This window comes from Oculina patagonica, chromosome 4, assembly GCF_052425735.1.
Source record: "Oculina patagonica isolate OP01 chromosome 4, crgOcupat, whole genome shotgun sequence".
Lineage (NCBI taxonomy): Eukaryota > Metazoa > Cnidaria > Anthozoa > Scleractinia > Oculinidae > Oculina > Oculina patagonica.
Window position 1 is genome coordinate 17610073 of NC_135761.1, and position 25847 is coordinate 17635919.

General features: G+C 38.0%; 3 protein-coding genes across 6 annotated transcripts in view; 1 reads left to right on the forward strand and 2 right to left on the reverse strand.

Annotated features, from left to right (window-relative positions):
• The window catches only part of LOC144651798 (large ribosomal subunit protein mL38-like), a 132588-nt gene that overhangs the window by 35483 nt on the left and 71258 nt on the right, over positions 1-25847 (forward strand). The window lies entirely within an intron of this gene.
• Positions 662-21552, reverse strand: LOC144651960 (conodipine-P3-like). Of its 4 annotated transcripts, none has more exons than XM_078512041.1 (3): positions 21451-21540; positions 1203-1394; positions 662-999 (listed from the first exon to the last, which is right to left on the reverse strand). In XM_078512041.1, the coding sequence occupies exons 2-3, from the start codon at positions 1383-1385 to the stop codon at positions 763-765; spliced, it is 420 nt and encodes a 139-aa protein (XP_078368167.1). In that variant the 5' UTR covers positions 1386-1394; positions 21451-21540; the 3' UTR covers positions 662-762. The 4 variants fall into 4 exon arrangements, with proteins under 4 accessions (XP_078368167.1, XP_078368166.1, XP_078368165.1 ...); XM_078512040.1 differs by lacking the exon at positions 21451-21540 and adding an exon at positions 2448-2536; XM_078512039.1 differs by lacking the exons at positions 662-999; positions 1203-1394 and adding exons at positions 15873-16195; positions 17036-17230 and having other exon boundaries at positions 21451-21552.
• Positions 9655-12897, reverse strand: LOC144652454 (uncharacterized). Its single transcript, XM_078512457.1, has 3 exons — positions 12840-12897; positions 11515-11697; positions 9655-9993 (listed from the first exon to the last, which is right to left on the reverse strand). Exons 2-3 carry the CDS (start codon positions 11686-11688, stop codon positions 9760-9762), a joined length of 408 nt encoding a protein of 135 aa, XP_078368583.1. The 5' UTR covers positions 11689-11697; positions 12840-12897; the 3' UTR covers positions 9655-9759.

The following is a 25847-nucleotide window of genomic DNA, read 5'->3' on the forward strand; positions in this document are numbered from 1 at the left end:
AACATGTTTCATTTTCGCATCTGTGTGAAAGGCATAGTTTAAAGTCGGTCTATGAGTCTTCAGAGAAATTGTCTTTTTTCATAAATGCCCAGTGTCAGACTATTGCCCCTTTTATGCACCATGTATAATAATAAAAAAAATCAGCTCTCATCGGATCCCACTTGTCAATTTTTGCCAGCCGAGTGCAAGGCGTAAGCGATATCCTGGGAACGAGTAAGTCGTCCAATGACGTCACGTGAATAACATTATGACGTCAGGAGCTAATTAAGAAAACGCCGAGGGACCGGCTGAACAGTTGGCGTCAGGATTCACCCACTAAAATGTCCTAGGGTGGACATTGCTTTTGGGCTGAGTTATTTTTGAAATGCACTGTCAGTGAAAGACAGTGATATATTAGGGCTCAGGCTAAACTTTCTCGACAAAAAAGGCAGCCCATGCCAGTCTTTCTACAGATTTTAGAGCAGAACAATGAAGATTTTGTGATCACTTCCTATACTCAGTAACTGCCTTCTAAATTTCTATCAACATTTGTAGGAGAGATCAGACACGCTCCCGTGAGTGAAAACCGTGTTTATCTTATTGGTAACGACGCTTTAAGCTCACGACGCTTTCGTCGCTTTCTTCATTTACAAAAACAGCAACAACATGTGATATCGTGAACAGCCTTTTTATTTCTTTATCTTTGGTTATACATGGCAGTATTTCCTACACTAAGAATGCCTCTGCTGTTTCGATTGTCTTCATCTTCTTCCTTGTGACTTCCTAACGGCCAACGGAACCAACGGAAACGTTTGGAGCACCCACGGGGCAATATCTGCACCAATACACAGAAGGATTCTTATAATAGCTCCCTCCTAGGCGACGAACCGCTTTGTAGTAGTTCTTGGCTGCAGTGTAACAGGAGGGTCTTTGGGCCCCACTCAGGTTCATGCACAGATACTTCATGTCGCGTTTGAATGCCCAGTCACACAGATATCGACTCCATCCCTTTATCACACCCTGTGAAGAATATGATTTCTGAGAAATAACTTGTAGTTGACTACTTTATAAAAGAACCAAGCCTGTGTAAACACAGGTTTCTCTTCGCATGCTTAAATCTCCCCCCGCTCAAAAGACGCCTAAGATTCTGTCCCGAAGATAACCATTTAACAAAAAAGATTTGCTATGTATAAAATTTCAATGAATAAAATAAATATTCTTACACAAGCGTAGCAGGCATCGTGCTTGTGGCAAGCAAGATTAAAATGACGTTTGTAGAAGTCTGAAAGGTTAAACGAGAAGTTGCAACCATCGGTGTGGCAGAATGCTATTGCTTCCACTTCTTCCAGATTCAACGACAACATCAGCAACATGCTGATGAACACAAGGAAGGTTGTCACTCTCATGGCGAAATGCTGTTAGACGAGAAAATAAACATTTTTCGCTTGTCTAGGTACAGTAGAACTGTTCTTTTCATCCATTATTTATGCAATCTCGGTACTGCGGCCACGTTAACGTTCTTCTGCCCCGAGGGTTATTTGAGCAAGAATAATCGGCCTATTGGGAGGGTCTCAAATGGTGATGGGATAACAGAAATCATGCCCTTCAGAAAGTTTCAACGAGATTTTGATTGCGCGTAGTACTAACCGCACCGTCTTGTACAAATACCAGGAGACACATGTACACATTCCGTGCCCATTTCTTAACGAATAACCAAGGCCAACGAGCACAAAAGGTAGGAATTTAAAATTGGCGTTAGATCCGTTTTTAAATTCTTAAGCCGGAATAGCGCTTGGTTTTCAACGATACGGAGTTTGCATGGTAGTTTTTTTGTTGTCGTGTTTTGAACCTCGAACCTTCCGCGCTGATAATGTGCTTATTAATAAAGTAAAAGCTTCAAAAAGCGCTCGTTTGCTTTTTTTGGCCCCTGTGTCATCTAAGAGACAAAAGTTAAGGTGAATTAAAATTCAGGCTTCGATTTGGAGAATTTAATACCATTGTTCTGGAGGAAGTTTTGATTTTTTTTGTGCCGGTGACAAATCTGAAAAAAAGAAAACTGTGGTTTATTACTTGTAATCACAAGCGATGACTGAGTCAATTTGGAGTTGCGGCGTATGATGAAACGTTTTACGACTTGGCTATCAAAGAGACTACTTCAGGGTCAGATACGGCTGTTAGTCTTGTAGGCATCGTTTAAAGTCTTAAACCTCGATATAAACGCTCTAAGCCGGTATGCTCCAGGTTTTCTGTCGGTGTTTTGTCAAACGTGGCGGAAACGGTTCGTGGTTTTTAATATTTAATATTTAACATTTTGCTAAATGGGCATAAAAACCGCTTGAACTTTTTCTCATTATTTGCAAATATTAAAAAAGGGCTTCAGAATTCTTCTGTATATAGTGCTTAATTAGTTAAACAAATGATATGCGGATAAAAACCTAGAAATTTCGAAAGAAAGTTTGACCACTTACCTCAATTCGTCTTCTTTGCAATTGCCTCTGAGTTTTACTGAGGAAATTATAATTCCAGACCGTTTATATTTCTTCTTCCTACCCACTTCTTGAAAGTGTTTGTCATTTTCCATATTTGTTGTTTTCGTATCCCACAGGTGTATTTCTGAACTTAAAAGCTTTAAAGTGCATTTAGGTTTATTTGTCAAACATAACTGGCCATTTTTGCAGTTTAATTTTCTTGTTTTCAGACAATGATATCATTTCTGATAGCATTTTGTCTTGAAATTAATGGGGTGTGGGCGATTTATTGTCTTAAGTGAACATGCAGAAGTGTTCCTCTGCACGTACAGCTTTCCACGCACAAGAAACGTGCCGATAAAATTTAAAAAAGGCACACTTTTTCTCCCGTTTGACCAACCGTCCACAATAAAACGACATTTTTTGGACAATCTTCCACGTAAAAACGGCGTTTTCGCTCGCCGAAAATGGTCTTCAGAGTGGAAAATTCGAAAATGCCGCCCAGGTGGTATAGTGTGGACGGCAAAAACAGAGCTCTTCGAAGACGCTGGCGTCAAATGATCATGCGAGCTCTGCACACGCGCTATAGATCCTGGTACATTTCTCTCGCCGTTCTCTGAGCAAAGTGAAATTATTAAATTATGTGTTCTGTGAATTTTTAACTTTTTAATTGGAATTGATCGCTGTCTTGAAATATTCGGCTGAATATAGCTGAAATCTATAGACAAGATAAATGACTTAATTAGATTATCACATGCTTTACCATTGATCTAGGGCCGATGCCGCGTTTCTTTTTTGAATTTATCCTGATAATTGGGGACGGTGAAATTATTGAAACTATACGAAAACGATAGTGTGGACGGAAAATGTTTTATCCGTTTTCAGGGGAAAAACTCTGTCGATGTCGCCGCAGCTCTGCAGAGAACCTTGTCGCCGATTGGCTGTTGCTTGGTATCGAATATTCGCGCTGAACCAATCAGACAATGCACGGATGTCTGTAAAAAGCCACGTCATCGGTGCAGACATTTTTGTGTGGAATACACTCATGTCCCGAGCAGAGGAAGACTTGAACTCGAGAAGTTGATGCCAGGTTAGAGCTGTAGATCCGGCTAGAACTTCAAATTGCACGCCGTGATGTAAAATTTGATTAGATTGATTTTTGGTATTTGTTTAGTGGTTTATTTAACACATTTAACCCACAAAAAACATTGACAGAAAACGTCAAAATCAAGTGTTTGTTCTCCAACTCATTATGTCCTCTTGACACTCTTAAGAGGACTTCACGTCAGCTTTGTTAAAAGTTAGCTGCTTAAACAGGCGTTAGAAACCAAATGGATGACTGCCTGAAACTTTGTCTGATATCTTTGGCCCCTAATTATATCCTCCTTTTAAAAAAAGGCAAAAAAGGTCACCACAAGAAGTCGGTGCTTTCACGGTAATCTTAAATAAACTGGCCCTGGTGTCATTTGATAAAATCTTAACACAAATACGGCAGTTTCGAAAAACTTTAACCACACAAGATTTCAAGTATTGGTCAGTATAGCTTTCATTTAAGGTGGCCCGCGGGTATTTATAAGGCTGACAGTTCCCTTTTTTAAGCGCGTTTTAAAACGGGAAAACGTGAAGCGATTGCTTAGATTTTTGAGAATCTAAAAGAATAATGTTTAAAGTATATAAAATGATAAATTTTATGGCGGTCAAACGCGATTTGTTAAAGTTATGGGCGATTTTGGGAAGCCTTCTTTTTTAATAAAATGTGATTATTTTTAAAATGCCACGGTGAATTTTTTTGTAATTACCCCAAAACGCTGCCAAACAGTTAAAGTTTACTCACAATAGAAAATCCACTCCGTAGATTTCCTGAACGAGCGACATCTTTATTTTGCCTTTAAAAACTGTTGTGTTATGCGTCTGACTTGACCGTCGCATAAATGTGATGCTTATAATAACCCAGTACCAGCCAGTTTTGAGGCTGATGTCACCTTAATATTGTGTGTAAAAGTTAAAAAGATCGTGTATATACATCAAATTTTAGCAGTCAATAAAGATGGATGGTTTTTAGCCGAATTTTTGAAATAACAAACAAATGACGTTATTTCAGATTGCGAAGATCCCCGAAAAAAAATTTAGAGACAATGTATGAACGACTTGCGTACACGTTTACGCAAGTCGTTCATACATTGTCTCTAATTTTTTTCACGCACGTAAACGTACGTAAAAAATTACGCGTCAGTGGAAATCCAGCATTAAATCTAGCCATCCCCCAATATACTTGCCAAATTTTCCTATCAAAAATATCCCGTAATTCAAACCCATAAAAATCCTTCGATCATCCCGAGTTCCCCCTGGGAACTTTTGCCCCAGGGTAAACACTAATGCTAGCTGAAACGTTCATTCCGGGATAGTTATTTGAAATATTTGTCCCACAAGTATTTGTTTTATTCTTCACGATGTTAGTACACTGAGTTTGATTTTGTAGCTTCTGCCGTTTCTCCGCTGTTCCTACAGATTAGGAAATTAAGACATATTATGACATACAATCTATTCTGCTGGCCGCGTTGTTTCTTACAACGCTAGATGGGAGAATTCGATTGTATATTATACTCAGAATATCTGAGTTAGTGAGCAGTTCCTAGTTGTATCAAAACAAAATGTTTGCCTGATTTTGCACTAAAACTGTAGAACAATCAGGTTCCGTGTTTAATTTTTGGTAACGCTTTTGTGGTCTTCCTCATTTATAGCAGCAGCAGCAAAAACAACAACAACAAAAACAACAATTATTTTAGAGCTTTATTACTATTATTTTGTCGTTGGTTATACATGGCAGTTGTTTTCCATACTAAGAATGCCTCTGCTGTTTCGAATTGCCTCATCGTCTTCCTTGTGACTTCATAACGGCCAAGGGACGCGTGTGGATCGCCGTTGCTCCTGGGACAAGATGGGCACCACGATAGAAAATGCTTCTTGTATTTCATCCATCCAGCAACAAGAACAGACCCGAAATAGTCATAGGCAATCTTATAACAGAAAGCTTTCTTTAACAAGCCAAGTCCTTTGCAAAGGCTGATCATGTCGCGATGGAATGCCTTGTCACACTTTAATCGACTCCAACCATTCCTCACACCCTGTGAAGTAAACGTTAAGAACTTACTCTATAAAAGAGCAAGCCAGTGTAAAAAAGGTTTTATTCACATGCTTAAGTCTCCTCCCACTCAAAATACACCTTAGGCCCTTAGGTTCCGTCACTAAGATTAAAGTACTCCTATAATGAAATTTTGGCTTTCATTTTTTCACCATTATACTTCCCTTTCAATCTTGCAAAATTTCTATCCATTACGAACATCAGAACACACTTAATTTTAACTTTTATTTCCAAGAATTTACGGTCGCCATTAATTGGCTCGGTTGTGGAGTGAGAAAGTGACGTCAAAGGCTCAAAATTCCCCCATCACGAGTTTGTAATTATATAACAGCAAGCATGTATTCAAAATCACACATCTTTTTTCTATGTATGAAAATTTTCAAAGAATGAAATAAGTATTCTCACACAAGCGTAGCAGACATCGTGTTTGTTGCAAGCAGGAGTAGAGCGTCTTTTGTAAATGAATGGGAGGTTAAACGGGATGCTACAGCCATTGGGGTGGCAGCGTGCTTCCACTTCTTCCAAGTTCAGCAATAACATCAGCAACATGAATTTCGAAAAATTCGCGTCAATTTTATGTATGTCAACGTTTTTACTATAAGCATTTGACCAGAACTTTTCCTAAATTCGCGTTAATTTTATTACGCGTAAATTTTGTTCGCGTTGTTAAAATGCCTCGTTATATTCCTATAATAAGGTATTTACCCCAGTTTCGAAAAACATTTAACACAAGATTTCAAGTATCGGTCAGCATAGCTTTCATTTAATCATCAGGCTGTGATAATGATGCGACAATGAACGGAGAGACCGCAGGGAACAAATGTAAAAAGCAAAGTGCTTAGGCAAACAACTGGGTGTGACTATAAGAGACAAATAAAAAGGATTTGGTTAGAATGGCAAGACAAGGAAAGCAACTCATCCATTAGCGGGTGGATTTTATCTTGCCCGAGGAATTGAAATGTTGTGGAAGACAAATATATACTTCAAGGCAACTATTTATTCAGATCTGAATTAATTAATTATTTTGTGATTATCGCGACTGTTTGGCAAATCGTGAAAATTTGTTACTGCAGTCATTTCTACTTACGATGGTTCTACTCGCCAGCGTCGCGACAGGTTGCATTGGCTTTTGCTTGGCTGCGAATTTTCGCACAAGAAACTTGAGTCAATCCGGTACATAGTTAGATAGTGCAGTGGGAGCCTGTTTCGCTAGGGAGGGACACTGGAGTGGACTTTTCTGGCGTGGGACACTCAGAACACTCTGTTAAATGCAGCAGCCTTAGTGGAGATAAAACGAGCTGCTATTTTTTGGCCTAATGCGAGCAGCTTGTCAGGTGCATAGAATACTAGCTGAGATTCTGGGGACGATAAAACCAAAATAATCACTCCCTTCTCTGACTGTGTGAATTACAACGGCGCAGAGAGCCTCCGACAAAAAATATATTTACAATAACTGGAAACGATCAGTTCTTTCAAAATTCAAGCTAATGTAGATGCGCTGGAATTTCAATTGGGCAACTTGACTTAATACTGGGAACGAGTATCGGCTTTGGATTGGCATTCCATTGTGAACGAGAAGATATATATGTTATTTGCCGGCAGGGGTCCGTATAGGGAAAAACTGTGCCCGAGGTCTAGGCCGGTAAATAACATTTTTATTTTTTTCCTACTTTATTTATTTATTTATTTATTTATATATATATTTTTCTACTTTATTTATGTTTTTAAAAAGAAACCTAGAAAGATTGTGTCCCAAAATCTTTGTTTGTATTTGCACGTCATTTCAATGTTGAGTCGATTCACAGGTTAGCGAGAGTGAAAAATGCTATTTGTTATTTAATTCCGAAAATAGAATCGCTTTAAACACAACGTACTCGCAGAAAGTGACAGAAAGGTTCAGCATATTAAATTAACACTGAACAGATTCAAGAAAGAAACTAAAGTACTAAATATAGCACACATGTAAAATCGAGTCAAAGCATTCTCATTCATAAAACTAAATACTTCAAAATCGACTTCGGCCTTCCTGTTCGTAGGATATTATAAATTTCTTTGACTAAAAGGTACTATATCGGACTGAAAGACAGTTTCTGTAACTTTACACATTTGTATTTAACGAATTAATAAGCTCTACGTTTATTCCCGGCAGAATTGTTTTGTGTGTGAATGGACAGTGCGAACTGAATGAAATTGCGTAGTTTGGACGTATTTAATTAAAGAATCTCATTTTCTTGAATGATAGCAACTATTGTTTTGTTTTGGCAAAAAGTGGCCGATTAACAAGGCAGTTTTTGAATAATTGAAGTTTTAAAACCTGTGCAGCTTATATACCGCAATGGCGTGAAAATGATTGCGAACTGCACAAATAAACAGCTACAAACTACGAACGGTAAACTAGAACTCGATTTTGTCGATAAAGAAATGAATACTCGCCTTTTGAAGAACTTCGATGCCTTGATTCCACTATAATTCTGTCCATTTACATCTACAAAGGTTGGTAAGAAGCAATTTCGAATTTTGCAGAGCAAAACGTTCATTTGTTTGTTAGCCCAGTGACCAAAGTTAAAAAAATCGCATGGCCGGTCCGGATAGAAAAAACTGGACCGGCGGAACGCGCGTCAACAGCCAATCAAATTCAAGGATTCCGGATTCCGGACCGGAAAGATGCTTCAGAAAAAAAAGATATTTATGACAAACGTTTGCCCAAGGGTATCTGCTGTAACGTTCTGTACCGTACAGAGGCACTACCCATTGGCAATGGGTACTGATGACGACTTTTGTCTTAATTTTTTCAGTTTTATAGTCTCATTGGTACAGATCACAACTTTTCATTACGTCTCCACAGCGGTTTAAATGTGTCTTTCTGAAATGGGTAATACCGCTGGAAATTGTAGCCTGAAGGCTCCATTTATTCCTGTGGCCAAGTTTTAATATTCTTCGCCGACAATTGTAAAGCTTACAAAATATAATCTTCGCTTAACTTTATTGTGTGTCACGCCAAACTTTTGATTTACGTTAAACTATTATTTAGTAATTGAAACGAAACGCATTTATTCAGTTTCGATTCGACTGAGTGTGCTTAAATAAACGTGCTGTCTTGCATAATGTCACTCGTCTAAATGTCACTACAGTCACGCAAAAACCATGGCCGATCGAATAAAATATCCCAAACAACAAAGGCAAGTGTACAGTGATTAAAGAATTCTGTTTTATTTCTATGTGGTTTTCCTTTTTACACAATTCCTCGCTTTGTTTGCATCGAAAATATTTTCATTCGGTAAAAAGAAAATATACTTTAGTACGCGAACTTGCTTTGTTTATCTTTGCACGCGTCCACTCGCTCTTAAAACTTTTGCAGTTTTTAAGTAAATGAATTACATTTCTAGCATTGAAAGTGATAGAAAATAAAATCAGTCAAGCAAATTCCCAGGAGATATTTTTCAGTCTGTTAACAAAAGAAATACTTCCCACCTACATCAAAGATGTTGCGCTCCTCACGATCTTCGGAAGCATGGCGGCTTGTCGGCAAATACATCGGTATGAATAGGCAATGAGTTTAAACAATAGCTTGACTATATGAATGCTCAATAACCTCAAAATTTGAGGTACACATTTAAACCGCCGTGGAGACGTAATGTTTTTCCTCAGGGGTAATGTTTCAAATGTTTGCTCCAAGGAAATTTTTTAGAAAATTTTATCCCATGGATATTAAATGGCATCGATTTGTTTCTTCTTCACAGTAAAAATCCAGTTGCTTCTGCGATTTCAGAAGGTCGTCCCACTGATGTTTCTAAATATTAGAAAAGTTAGAACACACCCTGATATACAACAATCCTGCTGGTCGCGTTTTTTATAATACTATATGAGAAGATTCAATTGTATTTAGTGATCAGTTCCTAGCTGTATTCCAACAACTACGCGCCTGAATTTGTAACTGAACTGTGGAAGTTATCACGTTGTCATCACTAAAAACCGTGTTTATTTTTGGGAACGAAATTTAAGCTTTCATCGTTCTCGGCGTTTTCCTCAATTACAGTAATAACATCAACTATATTAATTCGACAACAGGTTTATTATTATTATTTTATCGTTGGGTATACATGGCAGTTTTTTCTATACTAATAACGCCTCTGCTGTTTCGAATTTCTTCATCTTCTTCCTTGTGACTTCCTAACGGCGAAGGGACACTTTTGGATCACCGTTGCTCCTGGGGCAAGATGGGCACGATGACAGGGAAGGATTCTTGTAATGGATTCCTCCAAAGAGACGAACTCCATTGAAGTAGCGCCTGGCAGCAGTATAACAAAAGGGTCCATGGGCCCAGTGGAGGTTCCGGCACACGCTGAGCATGTCGCGATAGAATGCCCTGTCACACTGAAGTCGACTCCATCCGTTCCTCACACCCTGTGAAGAATATGTTTTAGAACTAAGTTGTAGTTGACTACTCTAGCTCTATAAAAAAAAAAAACATGCCGCATATACATATGTAACACTGTTTTTCTCTTCGGATGCATAATTCTTCCCCCGCTTAAACGACACCTAAGATTCTGCCTCGGTGCCTATGTTATTCCTTTGATTACGTACTTCGCTGTATGCCAGGGTGTATGTTATGATAATTTGAAAACCGATTGTGAATATATTTTGCGTTAATTTATTCTTAAGTCAAAATGTATCTGTCCTTGAAAAAAACCAACAACATGAGAATCGTATTAAGTTTGCGTGCGACGGTCAAATAAAGGTTAGTAGCGAAGTTTCTGTAATCGCTAGCTAACGAAAGATTATTATGGAAGATTATTAGTGTCACCCTGTGTGCCACATAGGTCAAAGCCTCGCGGCTTCGCCTCTTGCTTGCTATGCAGTTTACAGATTTAAAATAAATTGTATTCGACGCCATATTATTGCAACAATCAAAGAAGAAAAATCAATCTTATTATTATACTTATAATTTGCGCTGACGATTTTGAAATATCTAATATTATTAAAAATTGTTACGGCAGCCGCTACTCAAGTCATAAAAGTTCAATGCTGCGAGGTCGGCGGTACAATTATGTTTCCAAACGTGCGTAAAAAAAAACAGTGAGGGGAATAAACAGCTTGCCTCCAAAATTACCCAGATAAACTCACAATTGAACTCTAGCGAAAAATTGTTTGACGTGTCACCGACTTCACTACAAAAGCAGAATTCGCGGCACCTTGAACCGCCACTAACAGCTGCGTTTAAAAAGCCAAGATTCTTCCTTTGTTTCATGACGCACGATATTCCCCCTATTATGATATCAGAACCTGGCCGATGGCGGAATGGACTGTGTTTTTCTGTTTATGAAGGTCACAAATTGAAAAAAAAACACCAGCCCGATATAGAATAACGACAATCAAATGCAAGAAAAAATTGGGTTTACCTCGGTGTAAGAAACTGTGATATTTTTCTTTGTTTTGGAGCTTTTGTTTTCCTCCTCTGTATTGTTTTTGACGCTCTTTGTTGCTTTGTTCGTTCTTTGTTTTACGTCACCGGTGAGTTTCACAGGTTCTTACACCGAGGATGAGCCAAAAAATTTCTCACTGCTGTCGTAGCTTGTGGACTTCTAGACTCGCACAAAATACGCATGGCGAATGATGGCAAATGCCAATGAACGCGCGCAATGAATAACGGTCCGTTCTTAATCTTTTAAAAAATGAAAGCACGCGCGAAATACAACATCTCCGAAACCACAAAATTCAAGCAACAAAATAAGTAGTTGCTTTAATATCAATCAGTGCTCCTCATTCTGGTAATACTATATAGCACTAAATTATAGGAGAGCACTTTTCAATTAATTTTTCTTGTCATTTCCTTTCATCATTACTTTCTAATTGAGGAAATCATGATAAAGCATTTTTTTTTGCTATGTATAAAATTTTCCAAAATAATAAAATTAATATCCTTACACAACCGTAGCAGACATCATGTTTGTTGCAAGCAGGAGTAAAGTGACTTTTGTAGTAGTACGGAAGGTTCCCCGGGATGCTACAACCATTGGTGTCACAGCGTGCTTCCACTTCTTCCACATTCAAAGACAACATCAGCAACATGCCAAGCACAAGGAAGATTATTGTCCTCATGGCAAAATTCTGTTGGAAAAAGAAAATGAACAAATGCGCATCACGGAAGAATATCTACATTTTTATACTTTTTTGCTACTTGCAAGTGTTGCAAATTATTGTGCGTGGCGAAGGTTTAGCGGATTTTCAGTAAAGTCATGACTCGACATTATGTCCTAACCCTATTCTAGGTTATCTTTTTTCTTTTTATACCCGTTGCAACTTTGTGCCTGAGTGATACTTGAATTTTATAAAATAAGAACCTGTTTCAAATTTTTGTCATAATTAAACAGGTTCTTATGTAAAGGAGGTTTAAATGGAAAACCTTAGCCTAAATGATTATCAGTTACTAGGTTCTTACATTCGGAATTCATTGTAGTCGCTACTTTCAGAGGATCTTAACATTACGTTTGGTAGCTAAAAAGTTAGACTTTCTCCAAGTCGCTCGTGTGATTCACACAAGTCCGCCGAATACAGAGAACGTGCGCGGGCTTGAAAATCAAAATGGCGGCTGATCGCAGAACGAGCCATTTGTGGATTTATCGTTCACTAGCACGCACGAACAAGTGTACGTAGTTTCCGCATGGCCTTGGACTCGCGTTTGCATGAAACATTTTGAAAGCAATCTTTAGAAATTACTTTATCGATACAAAGAGAAAACGAGCGACTTAAAGCAAGGGTACTAAAACGTGTACCACAAGTAGGTCGGTCCATCTTAATGAAATGAAGAGCGACGTCTAAAAGAATTGTATCATTTTTCTTCGGATTGTTGTATCCGTTGTTGTTTCCCGTAACAAGTCAAACTACGACCGTTTGATATCGTTACTAAGGGTCGTTGCTCTAGTTCATGTCTGTAGCTACTTTTCAGGATTTGTTAACAACCAGGGGTCCCCCCAGCTAACAACCATGAAATTTTATCGCTAGTTTCGGTGGGTCGCAACTTCTCGATGGTCGTTATACGTTCAGAACTTTATCCCTAACGGCAGTTTAGTTTAAAAAATTTCGAATTAATAATCCGTGAAAATTAGATGGAAACATACATTATTAATATCGGCATATCTAAGTTTTAAAAGCACAAGCTTGTTCCTTTTTCTATGTTTCTCAAAACTAGAGTATTTTCAAACAAGGTTGTTGAACGCCCCTCAAGTAAAACTTGTTTTAAAACGGTTTACCTTTTGAAGTACTGGAAAAGTCACTCGACGTCAGAATAGTCCAAACGAAAGCGAAAATCTTAGAACAAAGAAGAAAAAATACTAGACGAATGTAAGAGAAAACCGTTAATTCCATTCTACACCGTTACCTTATCTTTTCTTGTCGATATTCCAAATTGAAGTAAAATAGTCTTACCTTGTTGTTTGATGTGTTTGTCGTCCGAACAAATTCGTGCATGAAATCAAGTGCCATATATACTTCCAGTGTACACAATATTGCATATGTATTAATGCATAAACGTTCTGGGAAAATGTAAAACTACTAGCACAATACATAATATTAACCTTTCGAACATAAATCCTTTGGGAAAATATATTAAAAACTATGTGCAACATAAACCTCGGTAGTCAATACGTATAAAACTTGTCGGAAAATATAAAACTTCCTTCCGAACTGATATAAAACCTGTGGCAAAATATATTTAAATTTTTGTGCAATATAAAACTTGTTGTTCAATACGTTTAAAACTTGCGGTCAGTAAAACTTGCTTCCGTATTGATATAAACCTTGTGGTGGAAAAGAAAACTTCTTGTGCAATATAAAAGTTGTTCCTTAACACGTATGAACTGACGTCGGTAAAAAATAGAAACATAGGCCGAGTATGAAACTTGTGTGAAAGTAAAGAAATGTAAAATTCACGTTAGATCCTTTTTTAAATTCTTGTATTCGATTCGAAGTCTGCGTGGCATGGTTTTCTTGTTGGCGTGTTTTGTATCTCGAATCTTCCGCGCTGATAATGTGCCTATTCATATAAACGTTAAAAGCTCCAAGAAGCGCTCATTTGCTTTTTTTGGCCCCTGTGTCACATTGTGAATTCCAATTCTTTGATTCAGAGCATTTTAATACCATTGTTCTGGAGGAAGGTTTGATTTTTTGTGCGACCAAAAAAAGAAAACGGTGGTGTTGCCGCAGCTCTGCAGAGAACCTTGCCGCCGATTGGCTGTTGCTTGGTTACGAATTTTCGCGCGCGAAAGTCCTAAACCAATCAGACACTACACGGATGTCTGTAAAGCCACGTCAGCGGTGCGGACATTTTCGTGTGTAATTCACTCATCTTTAGAGCAGAGGAATACTTGAATTTGAGAACAAAGACTTCAGTTCACCCAGTCAGATCTGAAGCCCAGATTTATTTGTCACATAAAAATTGCCCATGTAAACCCGGCTTTACTGAATGGCAGCGGTGTCCAGAAAACGAAGATCGCCGAAATCGTTTAAAGTTTCAAATGCTGAATTAAAACGGAGGCGAGAGTGAAGAATTTCCAGAAGGTGAGAATGTTTAGCGTTTGTCCGTTCATATAAAAGACTTATACATGCAGCTCGTCAGATGCATGAAATACTGTCGGTCATTTGAATTCTAGCTTGAGTCAAGATTCTGGGGACGAAGTCAAAAGTAATCACTTCAAGACTGAGGGATGAAAATGTAACTTCATTTTTGTGTTTGAAAACATGACTAAATAGGCTTTTTGCACGACCCGATCACACACCACAAAATCCCATGCCGAACTGGTGATTCTTAAAATTCCACAATAGGGAAAGGGGAAACATTACAAACACGTTTGTTTGTACCTTTATTCGAAGAACTACGCAGCCAAGGCACTACCACGAACCTTGCCAAATTTTTCTACCCAAAAAATCCCGTAATCGAAAAATTCAAACCCATAAAAGTCGTTTGATCATCGCCGTCAACTGAAATCCCGAGTTCCCCCTGGGAAATTTTGTCCCAGGGTTAATACTAATGCTAGCTGAAACGTACGCTGATTCCGGGATATTATTCGGGCAATATTTGTTCCGCGAGTATTTGTTTTAATCTTCACGATGTTGGTACACTGAGTTTGATTTTGTGGCTTCTGTCGTTCCTTTGCTTCTCCAAAAGATTAGAAAATTAAAATATATTCTGACATATAACCTATCCTGCTGGCCCCGTTGTTTCTTTAACGCTAGATGGGAGAATTCAATTGTATATCAGACAATTGTGGAGTTAGTGATCAGTTCCTAATTGTGTCGCAACAACTGTGTGCCTGATTTTGAACCAAGCTGTAAAAGAAATCACGTTTTCATCGCAGAAAAACCGTGTTTATTTAACAATTATTCTATGAGCCCGCGTTGGATACAAGGTAGTAAATAGCCAACGAGGCGCGAAGCGCCGAGTTGGCTATAACGACTCATATCCAAAAAGGGCGAATAGAATAATTGTTTTATTAAATTCTTCTTTAAGTTTAAATCGACTGGACATTTCAGTTTGATGTAAACGAATTGATAGTATGAGGAGGCGGGAAAATTTGTGGCGTGGTGACTTCTTGAGTTGAATGAAACACACGAGGAAAGTGAGTGGGAGAGTTTTCTTCCCAAGATTTTCATCCAATAATCTCCTCTAAAGTCGTCTATATACCTGGAAATTGTGACAACAGTTAAGATTTACGGGATGATCCTAAGCAAAAGCTTTTTCTGGAAAGTACACGTCTTGTGCAAGTAGAACGAAGCAAGTGTTTACATTGTACTTGTAATTTACGGCTCCATTATTTAAAATTATTCGCTGCTTTTCTACTTTATTCACTCTCTCTTGTTGTGCGTTTACAAGTATTATTAATTAAACTTTTCGCATCAATCCTTTTGTTTTGCGTAGTTAATTTTACTATGGCATTTCTGTGGTTTTTGTAGGCACAGCTGATTATTTCTTGTTCATAAAGCTCGCCAAATTTGCTGTTTTCAACCATTTTTCTGATGGAACTGTCGGTTCCCGCAGAAAATTTTTACGCTGAGCGTTACTTGCCGCACTCATTTCCCATATAAGGTCAAACAAAGGTATACGAGCTGATAACCGGGATTCAGTGAACCAATCAGAAAGCTAGAAATGCAATATCCGATGTGAATTTAACAATATTTGGTAACGACAGTTTTAAGCTCGCAAAGTTCTTGTTGTTTTTCTCATTAAATAGCAACAACAACAACAACATTATCAATTCTTTAACAGCTTTATTACTATTATTTTATCATTGGTTATACAATACATGGCAGTTGTTTTCCATACTAAGAATGCCTCTGCTTTTTCGAATTGCCTCATCGTCTTCCTTGTGACTTCCTAACGGCCAAAAAGGGACCCGTTTGGATCACCGTACTTCTTGGGGCAATGTGGGCACCACCATAGGGAAGGTTTCTTGTAACACACCCATCCAGCAACACGAACAGAACTGAAGGTGTCATGGGCAGTCTTATAACATATAGCTTTATTTACCCAACCGAATCTCCGGCACAGGCTGATCATGTCGCGATAGAATGCCTTGTCACACTTGAGTCGACTCCATCCGTTCCTCACTCCCTGTGAAGAATATATTTAAGACGTAAGATGTAGTTGAGTCCTCTATAAAAGGACCAAGCCTGTGTAAACAAAAGTCTCTCTTGGCATGCTTAATTATCCACCCACTCGAAAGACGCCTAAAGCTTGGTTTTCACTAGTGACGCAAGCACAAGCACAAGGATAACCGCTCTTATTTCACCGTGAAAACTGCTTCAACACAAGCAAAAGCACAAGCGTATTGTATTTTGATGCTTCTGCTTTTGCTAGCCGTAAGCACAAGCACAAGGGTCAAAATACATTCCGCTTGTGCTTGCGCTTGTGTTTGCGTCGCTAGTGAAAACCGGGCTTAAGGTTTTTTTTATAATTTATCGAAAGACGTCTAAGGTTCCGTCTAGAAGATTCCATTTAAAGTGCCCGTATAATCAGATTCTGACCTTTTTTCTGTTTTCGTGTACTATTAGACTTCTTCAGTCATCTTGCTAAATTTTAATCCATTACAAACATCAGAACACATTTAATTTTAGTTTTTATTTCCGATAATTTACGGCCGTCATTAATCAATCTTGCTCCAAGACTTGGTTGCGAAGCGAGGAAGTGAATTCAAAGACTCGAAAATAACTCATGGTTTAAAATTATAATAACAATAAGTATTCAAAATCGCACGAAAAAAATTTGGACTTGTTCTTCGTGCAATTTTCTATGCTGACTGTTATTAAAAATTAAAAGCACTTATGAGAAACTTGACAGCACGCCTTAGTTTTTGTGCCATTTTCTTTTATCATGACTTTAATTGAAGGAAGCATGATAAAACATTTTTAGCTGCATATAAAAGTTTAAAAAGAATAAAATAAATATCCTTACACAGGCCAAGCAGACATCGTGTTTTTTAATAGCCGGAGTAAAGAGAAGGCGGTAAGAAAACGAAAGGCTAAACAAGCCAGTGTTGCAACCATTGCGGAAACAGCCTGAGCGTGCTTTCACTTCTTCCAAGTGCAGCAACAACATCAGCAACATGCTGATAAACACAAGGAAGGTTGTCACTCTCATGGCGAAATGCTGTTAGACGAGAAAATAACAAAAAAATATGTAAATAACTCACTATCTCCACAGGCAGCCCAAGCTAACGATAAGAGTCACAGTACCTTAGAAAGACTCGATTTTACAGGTTTGTATTTGAATGAAACAATTTTGTTTTAGGAGGAATAAATTCGACTGTGACTTCAAGTACACTGTTGCTGTTTCATGTTCGTGTTCTTTATTACACTCCGACCCCCATTAAGCGGCCACCTTCGGGACTTGAAAAGTGGCCGCTTAATAGAGGTTGGCCACTTAATAGAGGTACAATATAAATTGGAAAGAAATAGCAGTTAACATGGTTTTATTGACTCTATATAGCAAAATGCTTAAAAAGTAAACATATATGAAGATAAATCCAAAATTCATTGTAACAAAACATCAAGTGCATTTCCAGCCCATAGCCGTAACACAAAGAGGGCACGTTGTTGAAATGTACAGTATTTCTTCGGGTTGACAACGTACAGAAAAATATGCAAAACATCGTTGACAAGTTTTTTTAAGCCTTTTTGCATCAACAGTTAGTATGTGAAAAATTTAGCTTAAGATATTTCACGGACGATATATATCGTCTGTCACCATTTCGCTTGGAAACTGATAATTATATAATTTGCTGGTCGCTTAATGAAGGTAGAAAACTATATAAATAATACACTTGCGTCAGCAGAAAGGTGGCCGCGGCCGCTTAACAGAGGTGGCCGTTGAATAGAGGTATCAAATACAGCAATTTGAAGTTTCGCGGCTCAAACAAACACTCGATCGCTCGCTATTTTTGCGTTCGTTCCATGGATTTTAAAGTAAACAGAGAGACTGCTACAATAATTGTTACCTTCAAATTAGTTTCGTTGAGTCAATATAAGTACTGTGGCTCTTTACGTTAGCTTGGCTGCCTGTGCTATCTCTAGCTAGTCTAGCTACAGTAGAACTTTGCTTTTTCATCCCATTATTTATACTGTTTCGGTACTGGAGCAACTTTCCTCTGCCCTAACAGTTTTTTAGCAAGACCAGCCAGCCTTTTGGTGGTCAGAAATCACGCCCTGTGAGAAGTTTCAAGGAGATTTTGTTCACGCAGTACTTATTGCACCGTTTTCGAAAAACACCTAGAAGACACATGTACACATTCCGTACCCATTTTTTAAGGAATGAACAAGACCAGTACGTACGAAAGGCAGGGATTTGAAATTGAAAATCAAATCAGTTGAGTTCTCTTTTGGATAACAAACGTCTTCCAATATTGGCCTTAGATCCGTTTTTTAAATTCTTATGGCTGGATTTGCTCTTGTATTCGATCTGAAGTTCTCGTTGCCTGGTTTTCATGTGGGCGTGTTTTATATCGTGAATCTTCTCCACACAGAAGTTTGCAATAAGATGTAAATAAATTTGGTACATAGTTTTGTCCAATTAATTAATTGGACAAAATTATGTACCAAAATTATTTACATCTTATTGCAAACTTCTGTGTACTGTTTCAAACATCTTATCAAAAGAAACAATTTCTAACAACACTAAACATCGAACACAAATTTCGAAGTTCCACTTAAAAGACGATTTTACAAAGTAGCTACACGTGAGTTTTACCTATAGTTTACAGTCAACTCTCTCTTAACGGACACTTCTATAAGACGGACACCTCTTTGAGACGGACACCTGGTGTTGGTCCCGTCCCTGCCGTTTTTCAGTCATTTTACTGTTACTAAACTCCTATATAAGACGGACACCTCTCTAAGACGGACAGTTGGAGCCGGTCCCGATGGTGTCGGTTTTAGAGAGAGAGTTGGCGTTACCACGGATAATTACTTCACATCTTTAGCTTTTAAAAGGATAGAAAGTAACGCATTATATGATTTAAATTATTCTGGTACTCAACTTTTGTCCAACTAAAATGAATATTACTCGATTTTCTGATTGATTCCGTCTTAACATGTTAAAAGCTTCAGGAAGCGGTTCATTCGCTTTGTTTAGCCCATGTATCGCCTGTTAGACACACGTCACGGTGAATTTCAATTCTTCGAATTGGAGTGTTTGAACGCCATTGTCGTTCAATGACACGACGTTTTTTTCCCGTGCGGCGAACGAAATAACGGTTAATTATTTCCACGGGGACTTGCAATTGTATCTAGGCCTGTCCCGATTGTACTCGTAAAATGCTGGTAAGTTGCTAACTGGAATGCCCAAAAGTTGCTTAACAAATTGCCAAAAATCCAAAAAGTTGTTACCCAAATTTCTTGTTATTTTTATATAAACGTTAATTAAGAACTTTATTTTTCTTTCTTCACAATAATTGCTAACATTGGTCAAGAAAAATAACTTGAAACGTAGCTTTAAAGACGAGAAAGAGTTGCTCGCATATGTGGGCGAAATTTAAGGATATTTACTCTTAAGTCTAACAGAACGAAAAGCAAAAACGTCAAGTGACAGGTAATGTGTTTAAAAGGCTGGTAAACATTCAAGAAATTCGCATAAATTGAAGTTTTCTATGAAATCGTTGACTTTTTCGTGATTTGTGCTCTAAACCTATATTTTGCTCAAAAATTACTCAGAAAGGCAAAACTTGCTTGAGGTTGCTAGAACCGCCAAAAATTTGCTCCAAACACCAAAAGCTGCTCAAAAGTTGCTCAAAATTGTATCACAACCGAAGACTGAGTCAATTTGTATGTTCAACGAAACGCTGTCTGATGAAAAGACTTCGTGGTCAAATCAAAGTCTCTTCGAGATATCGACGTTTTTGCATGAAGTATGAGTCGAAGGTTTATCCTGTGCATTGTTCTTCGAACTTATCATTACAGTTTCTTTGTAGTTTAGTTTAACAATTTCCTATCTTCACGGAGGAAATGCAGCCATATAATTTTGTCAAAAATGGCTCGTCCGCGCCGGGTATTTATACACATATTCCTTAACATTACACAAATAAACAGTGCAAATTTCAGCGAAATCTGACAATTCTATACTTTAAAATTGCAAGGACCTTTCGAGGCAGTCGATTACGGCAGCGAAATTAGCAAATGAAACAGCAAAATATGCGTTCCACGCTTTGTTTTTGCGACGCCATATTTGAATTGTTATAGGTAGACCGCTGTTCAATGTGTTCAAGGCCGTATCGTTACGATTGCTCCACGAAAAAGCACGAAAAAAAAAATACGGATATTTCCGACTACTGTCGGAGAAAACATTGCGCATATAATTGCAGCGTAAACAAATCGTTACACCCAAGCTGCGTTTTGTCTAGGCTCTGCGAGGGTCGGATATCAAGACCCAGGATTAAACAAAAGCCATATATACAGTTAATGTTTCAGTGAATGCTTTCGAATTATATTTGAAGATGAAATACAAAAGAATTTTGCTGTCTTTGACTGAAATTCCACTCGAACTGCGTAGATACGATCGCATGTTGTAAAGCCGATTCATGCAACATTGCTGTCAACGCGAAATCTCGTCCCTAACGACCTAGGCAGATGACGAATTGTTAACCGCTCCTAAGCTAAAAGAAGCGCGCCCCCATCTCTTGAAAAGAGCGAGATTTTTGGTATGGTTTATTTTTGACGTTTGTAATTTTTAAACGATTAAGTGCTAGATAGATTATTTATTCGTGTTTTAGTTACGCAATCCATTGTTTGTGCGACGCTTTTTATAGATCGCCTTTCAGACACACGTGCGTTGAGATAAGAAAGCTGACATGTCACTTTTAAAATTGTTATATAACGTTTGTAAATGTGACAAGTCACGTTTTTTCCACAAGATCGCAAGTGATCACCCACAGCGGAAAGTAATCCCTTGAGAAATTAAAACAGTCCCTTGAGAAATTAAAAAAGTCCCTTGAGAGTTTACAAATATGTGGTTCCAAATTTTGTCTACTAACCCCTATTCTACGTTTTTAGCTTGTAAACAAGCAAAAACGTCGAAAAAACGTGTTTTGATTTAGGTATCGTTTAAATTCTTGCACCTCGATACACTATTTGTTATTCTCCAGTGAAATAGAATAAAAGGCGTTTTTTACTAATGGTTTTGGAAAACGTGGCGAAAACAGGTCGTGGTTTTCAAGATTTAATATTGGACTTTTGGCTTAATGCAAGAGAAAACTGCTTAAACTATTTCTCTGATCTAAGCGCTTCAGAATTCTTTTCTAATCTGTGGGTAGTTAACGAAAAATAAGCGGAAAAAACTGAGATTTGAAAAATGTGTTTCTACCACTTACCTGAGGTTACCTCGTCTGAGTCGTCTCGTCTTCTTTGCCTCTGAGTTTGATGCTAACGAATAGCAAGCTTGATAAAACTGTCAGTCCGTTAATATAGCTTCTTCCTAGTCACTTTTAGAAAATGTTTGTCATTTCCCATCTTGGTTGTTTTCCAATCTCACAGGTGTATTTCTGCACTTAAAAGCTTTAAAATGCAGTTTATTTGTCAAACGCACCTGGCCATTTATGCTGTTTAACCTTCTTGGTTGTCAAAGTCTTGTGGCATTTTGTCTTAAAATTAATAGGGTATGCGTGACTAATTATCCTTTAGTTAGTAAATAGACGTTCTCCTCTGCACGTTTAACTTTCCACGCACGAGAAACTTCTTTGATTCGACCAAAGAAATTCCTGTCGATGTTGCCGCAGCTCTGCAGAAAACGTTGCCGCCGGACTAGCTAGCTGTTGCTTGGTTACGAATTTTCGCGCGCGAGAATCCTGAGCCAATCTCTGTAGGGCCACGTCATCGGTACGGACGTCTTCATGTGGAATTCACTCATTTCCGGAGCAGAGGGATACTTCAACTCGAGAACAAAGACCTCAGTTTACCCAGTAGTTGATGCCTGGTTAGATCTGTAGCACAGGCTAGAACTTTGAATTGCATGCCGTGATGTAGAATTAGATATTAAGATTGATTCTTGGTGTTTGTTAAGTGGTCCATTTAACCAATTTATCCCAAAAACAATGTTGACAGAAAATGTCAAAAAAGGTCTTTGTTTTCCAAGTCATTATGTCCTCTTGACAAACTTAAGAAAACTAAATTTACAGGTTTGTTTATAGTGAGCTTAATCCAAAAAGATGTTTAAACAGGTGATAGATACGCACGCTACTGGTGATCACGGTTGTAAATTTGACTTTATAATGCTGCAGTCAAGATGCCCAAAGTCAGGTTTTGTTAAAATTTGAACACAACTTAAAACTATCGAGGAAATTTCTTCTGGAAGACTTTTCTGTTTAACGTAAATGGCTCTTTTTGAACATCGCGAGTAACATTCACGGTCTAACATAAGCACATTTAGGATTTCTCGACTATAATAAGGAATACAGTATTTAAACTTATGTAAATTCGAAATCTTGAAAAGATGTTGGTGCATTCTAGGCACAGTTTAGGCACAGTTTAGGCACGCTCGGCATTTTGAACACGGGGAATTTAATTTAAAAGCTCAAAATGAGATGAAGAAAAACACAGATCGATTTCAAGTGAATCTTGAATGGAAAATCATGGAATACAGTGCGCCGTTACGTTAAAGAAATTTATCTTTCCTTCTGTTGCCTCGAAGACCTTGTGTCATGGCGCTCCCAATGTGTGTTTTTAACTTCAATTCACGGACTTGATTCCGACTAAATGCAGCTTCTCAAAACTGCAGAAAGCACACGGCAAAATGGTAATGTAAAATACAACTTCGAACTTAGATGGAATTTTTAGAAGGATCGGTAAAGCTATCTAGTAAGAAATTGACTGCAAAAAGCCGTCGGGCTAAAAGTAAATAATACCCTTGCAAGTGCTGGAATTTCAGGTTTTTCTGCGTGCTAACGCCGGAGAAACTGTGCGTAACCTGTGCCTCGACTGTGCCAAAACTTTGCTTAGCCTGTGCCTAATGTGTCTAAAGTGTGCCAAAACCGGCAGAACAAAAACCGTGCCTAAACTGTACCCAAAAATTGTTCACCTCCACGCGTCATTTAAAACACTCGCAAAAACATGAAGTATTTATACAAATAAAAAACTATCTCAAAATACTCTGGTAAAAGGTGGGTTTTTATACTGACAAAAATTTAGTAGCAAAGTAGTATTATCTTAGAGCAGAAAAGCGGTAATCCGAGATGATAAAATAATTTGCGAATAATAGCACAATACCGCTTAGCTTGCAAAACTACAGAATTCTTTCCACAAAATTAGCACTCACAATGCCTTCTTTGCTTTCTATCACTATTACTAGTAATAAAATTTCTCGTTTGTATTTTCTGATGTGCTGTAGTAAATGTAAAACATATATTAAAATTGAAGTGACAAAATTAACAACGCGACGGTAAGCGCCCGTAAGATATGATAACACCGCGTGTATTTCAAATCTGTTCACTTCAAAAGCATAAAATTCCAAACTTAAGCAGTACAAATAAAGGAAACATGAAAGACACTTTGTTTGAAATTAATTCTCTTTCACGATAAGGCTAATAAATGTATTAAAAAGCTTTAAAATTTCGCAAATTTTGAAGCAGTGAGATTCCGCATACAGGATGTTCGAGTTAGTGAAGAGGATTTTTGAGATTGGGAAACGATGCTCTAACATCGAAAATCTAGTTTTATTTTGAAAACAGTTTGTATTACCTCAGTGACGTTATGACTGACGGAAAGGTAATTTTATGGACATTTGAAATATAGTGTTTTTAAAACACAAAGATAACTGCATAGAAAGAGCAAGCGAGTTTTAGAATGCACGTTTCGGTGAAAACGAGTACATCATCTTGCGGGTCGCAAAAGTAAACCGCCCTCGAGGTTTTATTAGGTCCAAAACCGCGCCTCAACTGTGCCTATACTATGCCTTACATGTGCCTTATCTGCGCCTTAAATGTGCTTATACTGTGCCTTACATGTGCCTAAACTGTGCCTAAGCTAATTTTTTTTGTCTTGTTGATTTTTCATTATTCTATGGCTACCTTAACTTCATTCCACTACATAAAAATTTAATACAGAAATCGTGTTGTTCTCTTGACACGAAATTAGTGCACACAACCAATGTTACGGTCGTGTACACCAGCGCCATGCGTCAGGCGATAATAACTGCTTGGAATTTAGTCTGTTATTTTCTTGGCACCTCAATAGTCCTCTTTGAAAAAAGGCAAAAAGAGGTAAGCAATTTCATTAGTCAATATTTGTGATAATCTGGCCGTGATAATGCGGGATGTAAAAATCAAAAGGAAAAAACAAGGGAACAAATGTAAAAAGAAAACCGCTAAGACCAAAAAGATAACTTTCTCTAAAATCTCTACAGGATGTGATTAAAAGGGACAAATAGAAAGGATTTGGAATAATGGTAAGGCAAGAAAGGCAGCTCATAAAATTATAAGAAACAAACAAAAATTCCGGGTGAACTAGGAAAAGTGTGTCATCTGTTACTGAATGTGTGACTGTAAGAGACGAACAGAAAAATGTCATGGAAGGAGAAAACTATTTAGGATAATTATAAGATAAGAGATAAGCTCACTGTATCTCTAACTGAACATGTGCTTTTGTAGTGAAAAACTGGTCGACTTAGGGAACCTTGTTTCTTCGTCCTCCCCGAACACCAAGGTTACAATCTCAGCAATAACACAGCGCTTTAACGAGTAGTCCCTCGGGAGAAAAGTTACATATTGCAACAAAATCATCAAATCATTTTGTAACCAAAATAGTAGGTCTCTGGTCCAACACCAGAACATTGATTTCTCCGCGAAACTCCTTAAGAAATGCCCCGATTTAATCTGCGAGTCGCTATCATTGATATTTAATCCGTCATTAAGAACTGGTATATTTCCGAATGAATGGAAAATGCTACAAAAACTCGGGCAAACGCAATGATTCATCCAATTATTGCCCTATTTCAGTTATTCCTGTAGTAGCAAAAAGTTTCTAGCGTATAATCTATGATCAACTGGATGACTATCATTTGAAGACATCACACATCAGTCCGGTTTCCGTGAGGTTCACTCGACGGTTACAGCTGTACTCGAGGCAACGGATAACTGGGCTCTGAACATTGACCGTGGACTTATCAACGCCGTTGTTTTCTTGGATTTAAAAAAAGCGTTTGATACAGTTGATCATGAGATTCTCTTATCAAAACGTCGTTCGTATGGAGTCCATGGGGGGGGGGGGGGGGGGGTTTACATTTGTTTCGCTCCTATCTAGAACACCGAACACAAATCTGTCAAACTGATTGTTTTAAATCCACGCCCAAGGTTCTAAAATGCGGTGTGCTACAAGGCAAAATTTTAGGCCCGCTTTTATTCTTACTCTACATTAACGATTTACCGCAGTGCCTTGATATTTCCCATCCTCGAATGCCGTGATGCTGACGATACCAGCATCACTTACGCAGGCAAGGATGTAAAGGAGATTAATGGTTGTCTTAACTGAGATTTAAAATCTATTAATACTTGGTTGTCTGACAATGAGCTTACATTGAACCTGTCTAAGACTGAATTCTTAGTAATAACTTCAAGACAAAGGCGATTCTGCTTGTCTAGCAACCCGTCTCTTACCATAGATAATTTTCCTGGTGTACACAGTGATGAAAATTTAAACTTTGAAGACGTTTGTAAGAAAATTTCTTCATCCTTAGGTTTAATTAAGCGTATTAGAAATTTCGTACCATTTCACACCCTTTTGAACAT

Coding starts and splice junctions, on each gene's coding strand:
- LOC144652454 (XM_078512457.1), bottom strand. CDS start 11,688: ATGAGGACAATAATCTTCCTTGTGCTTGGCATGTTGCTGATGTTGTCT. Junction 9,994..11,514: donor ATGATGTCTGCTACGGTTGT/GTAAGGATATTA, acceptor TATTCTTCACAG/GGTGTGAGGAACGGATGGAG.
- LOC144651960 (XM_078512039.1), bottom strand. CDS start 17,221: ATGAGAGTGACAACCTTCCTTGTGTTTATCAGCATGTTGCTGATGTTG. Junction 16,196..17,035: donor ACGATGTCTGCTTGGCCTGT/GTAAGGATATTT, acceptor TATTCTTCACAG/GGAGTGAGGAACGGATGGAG.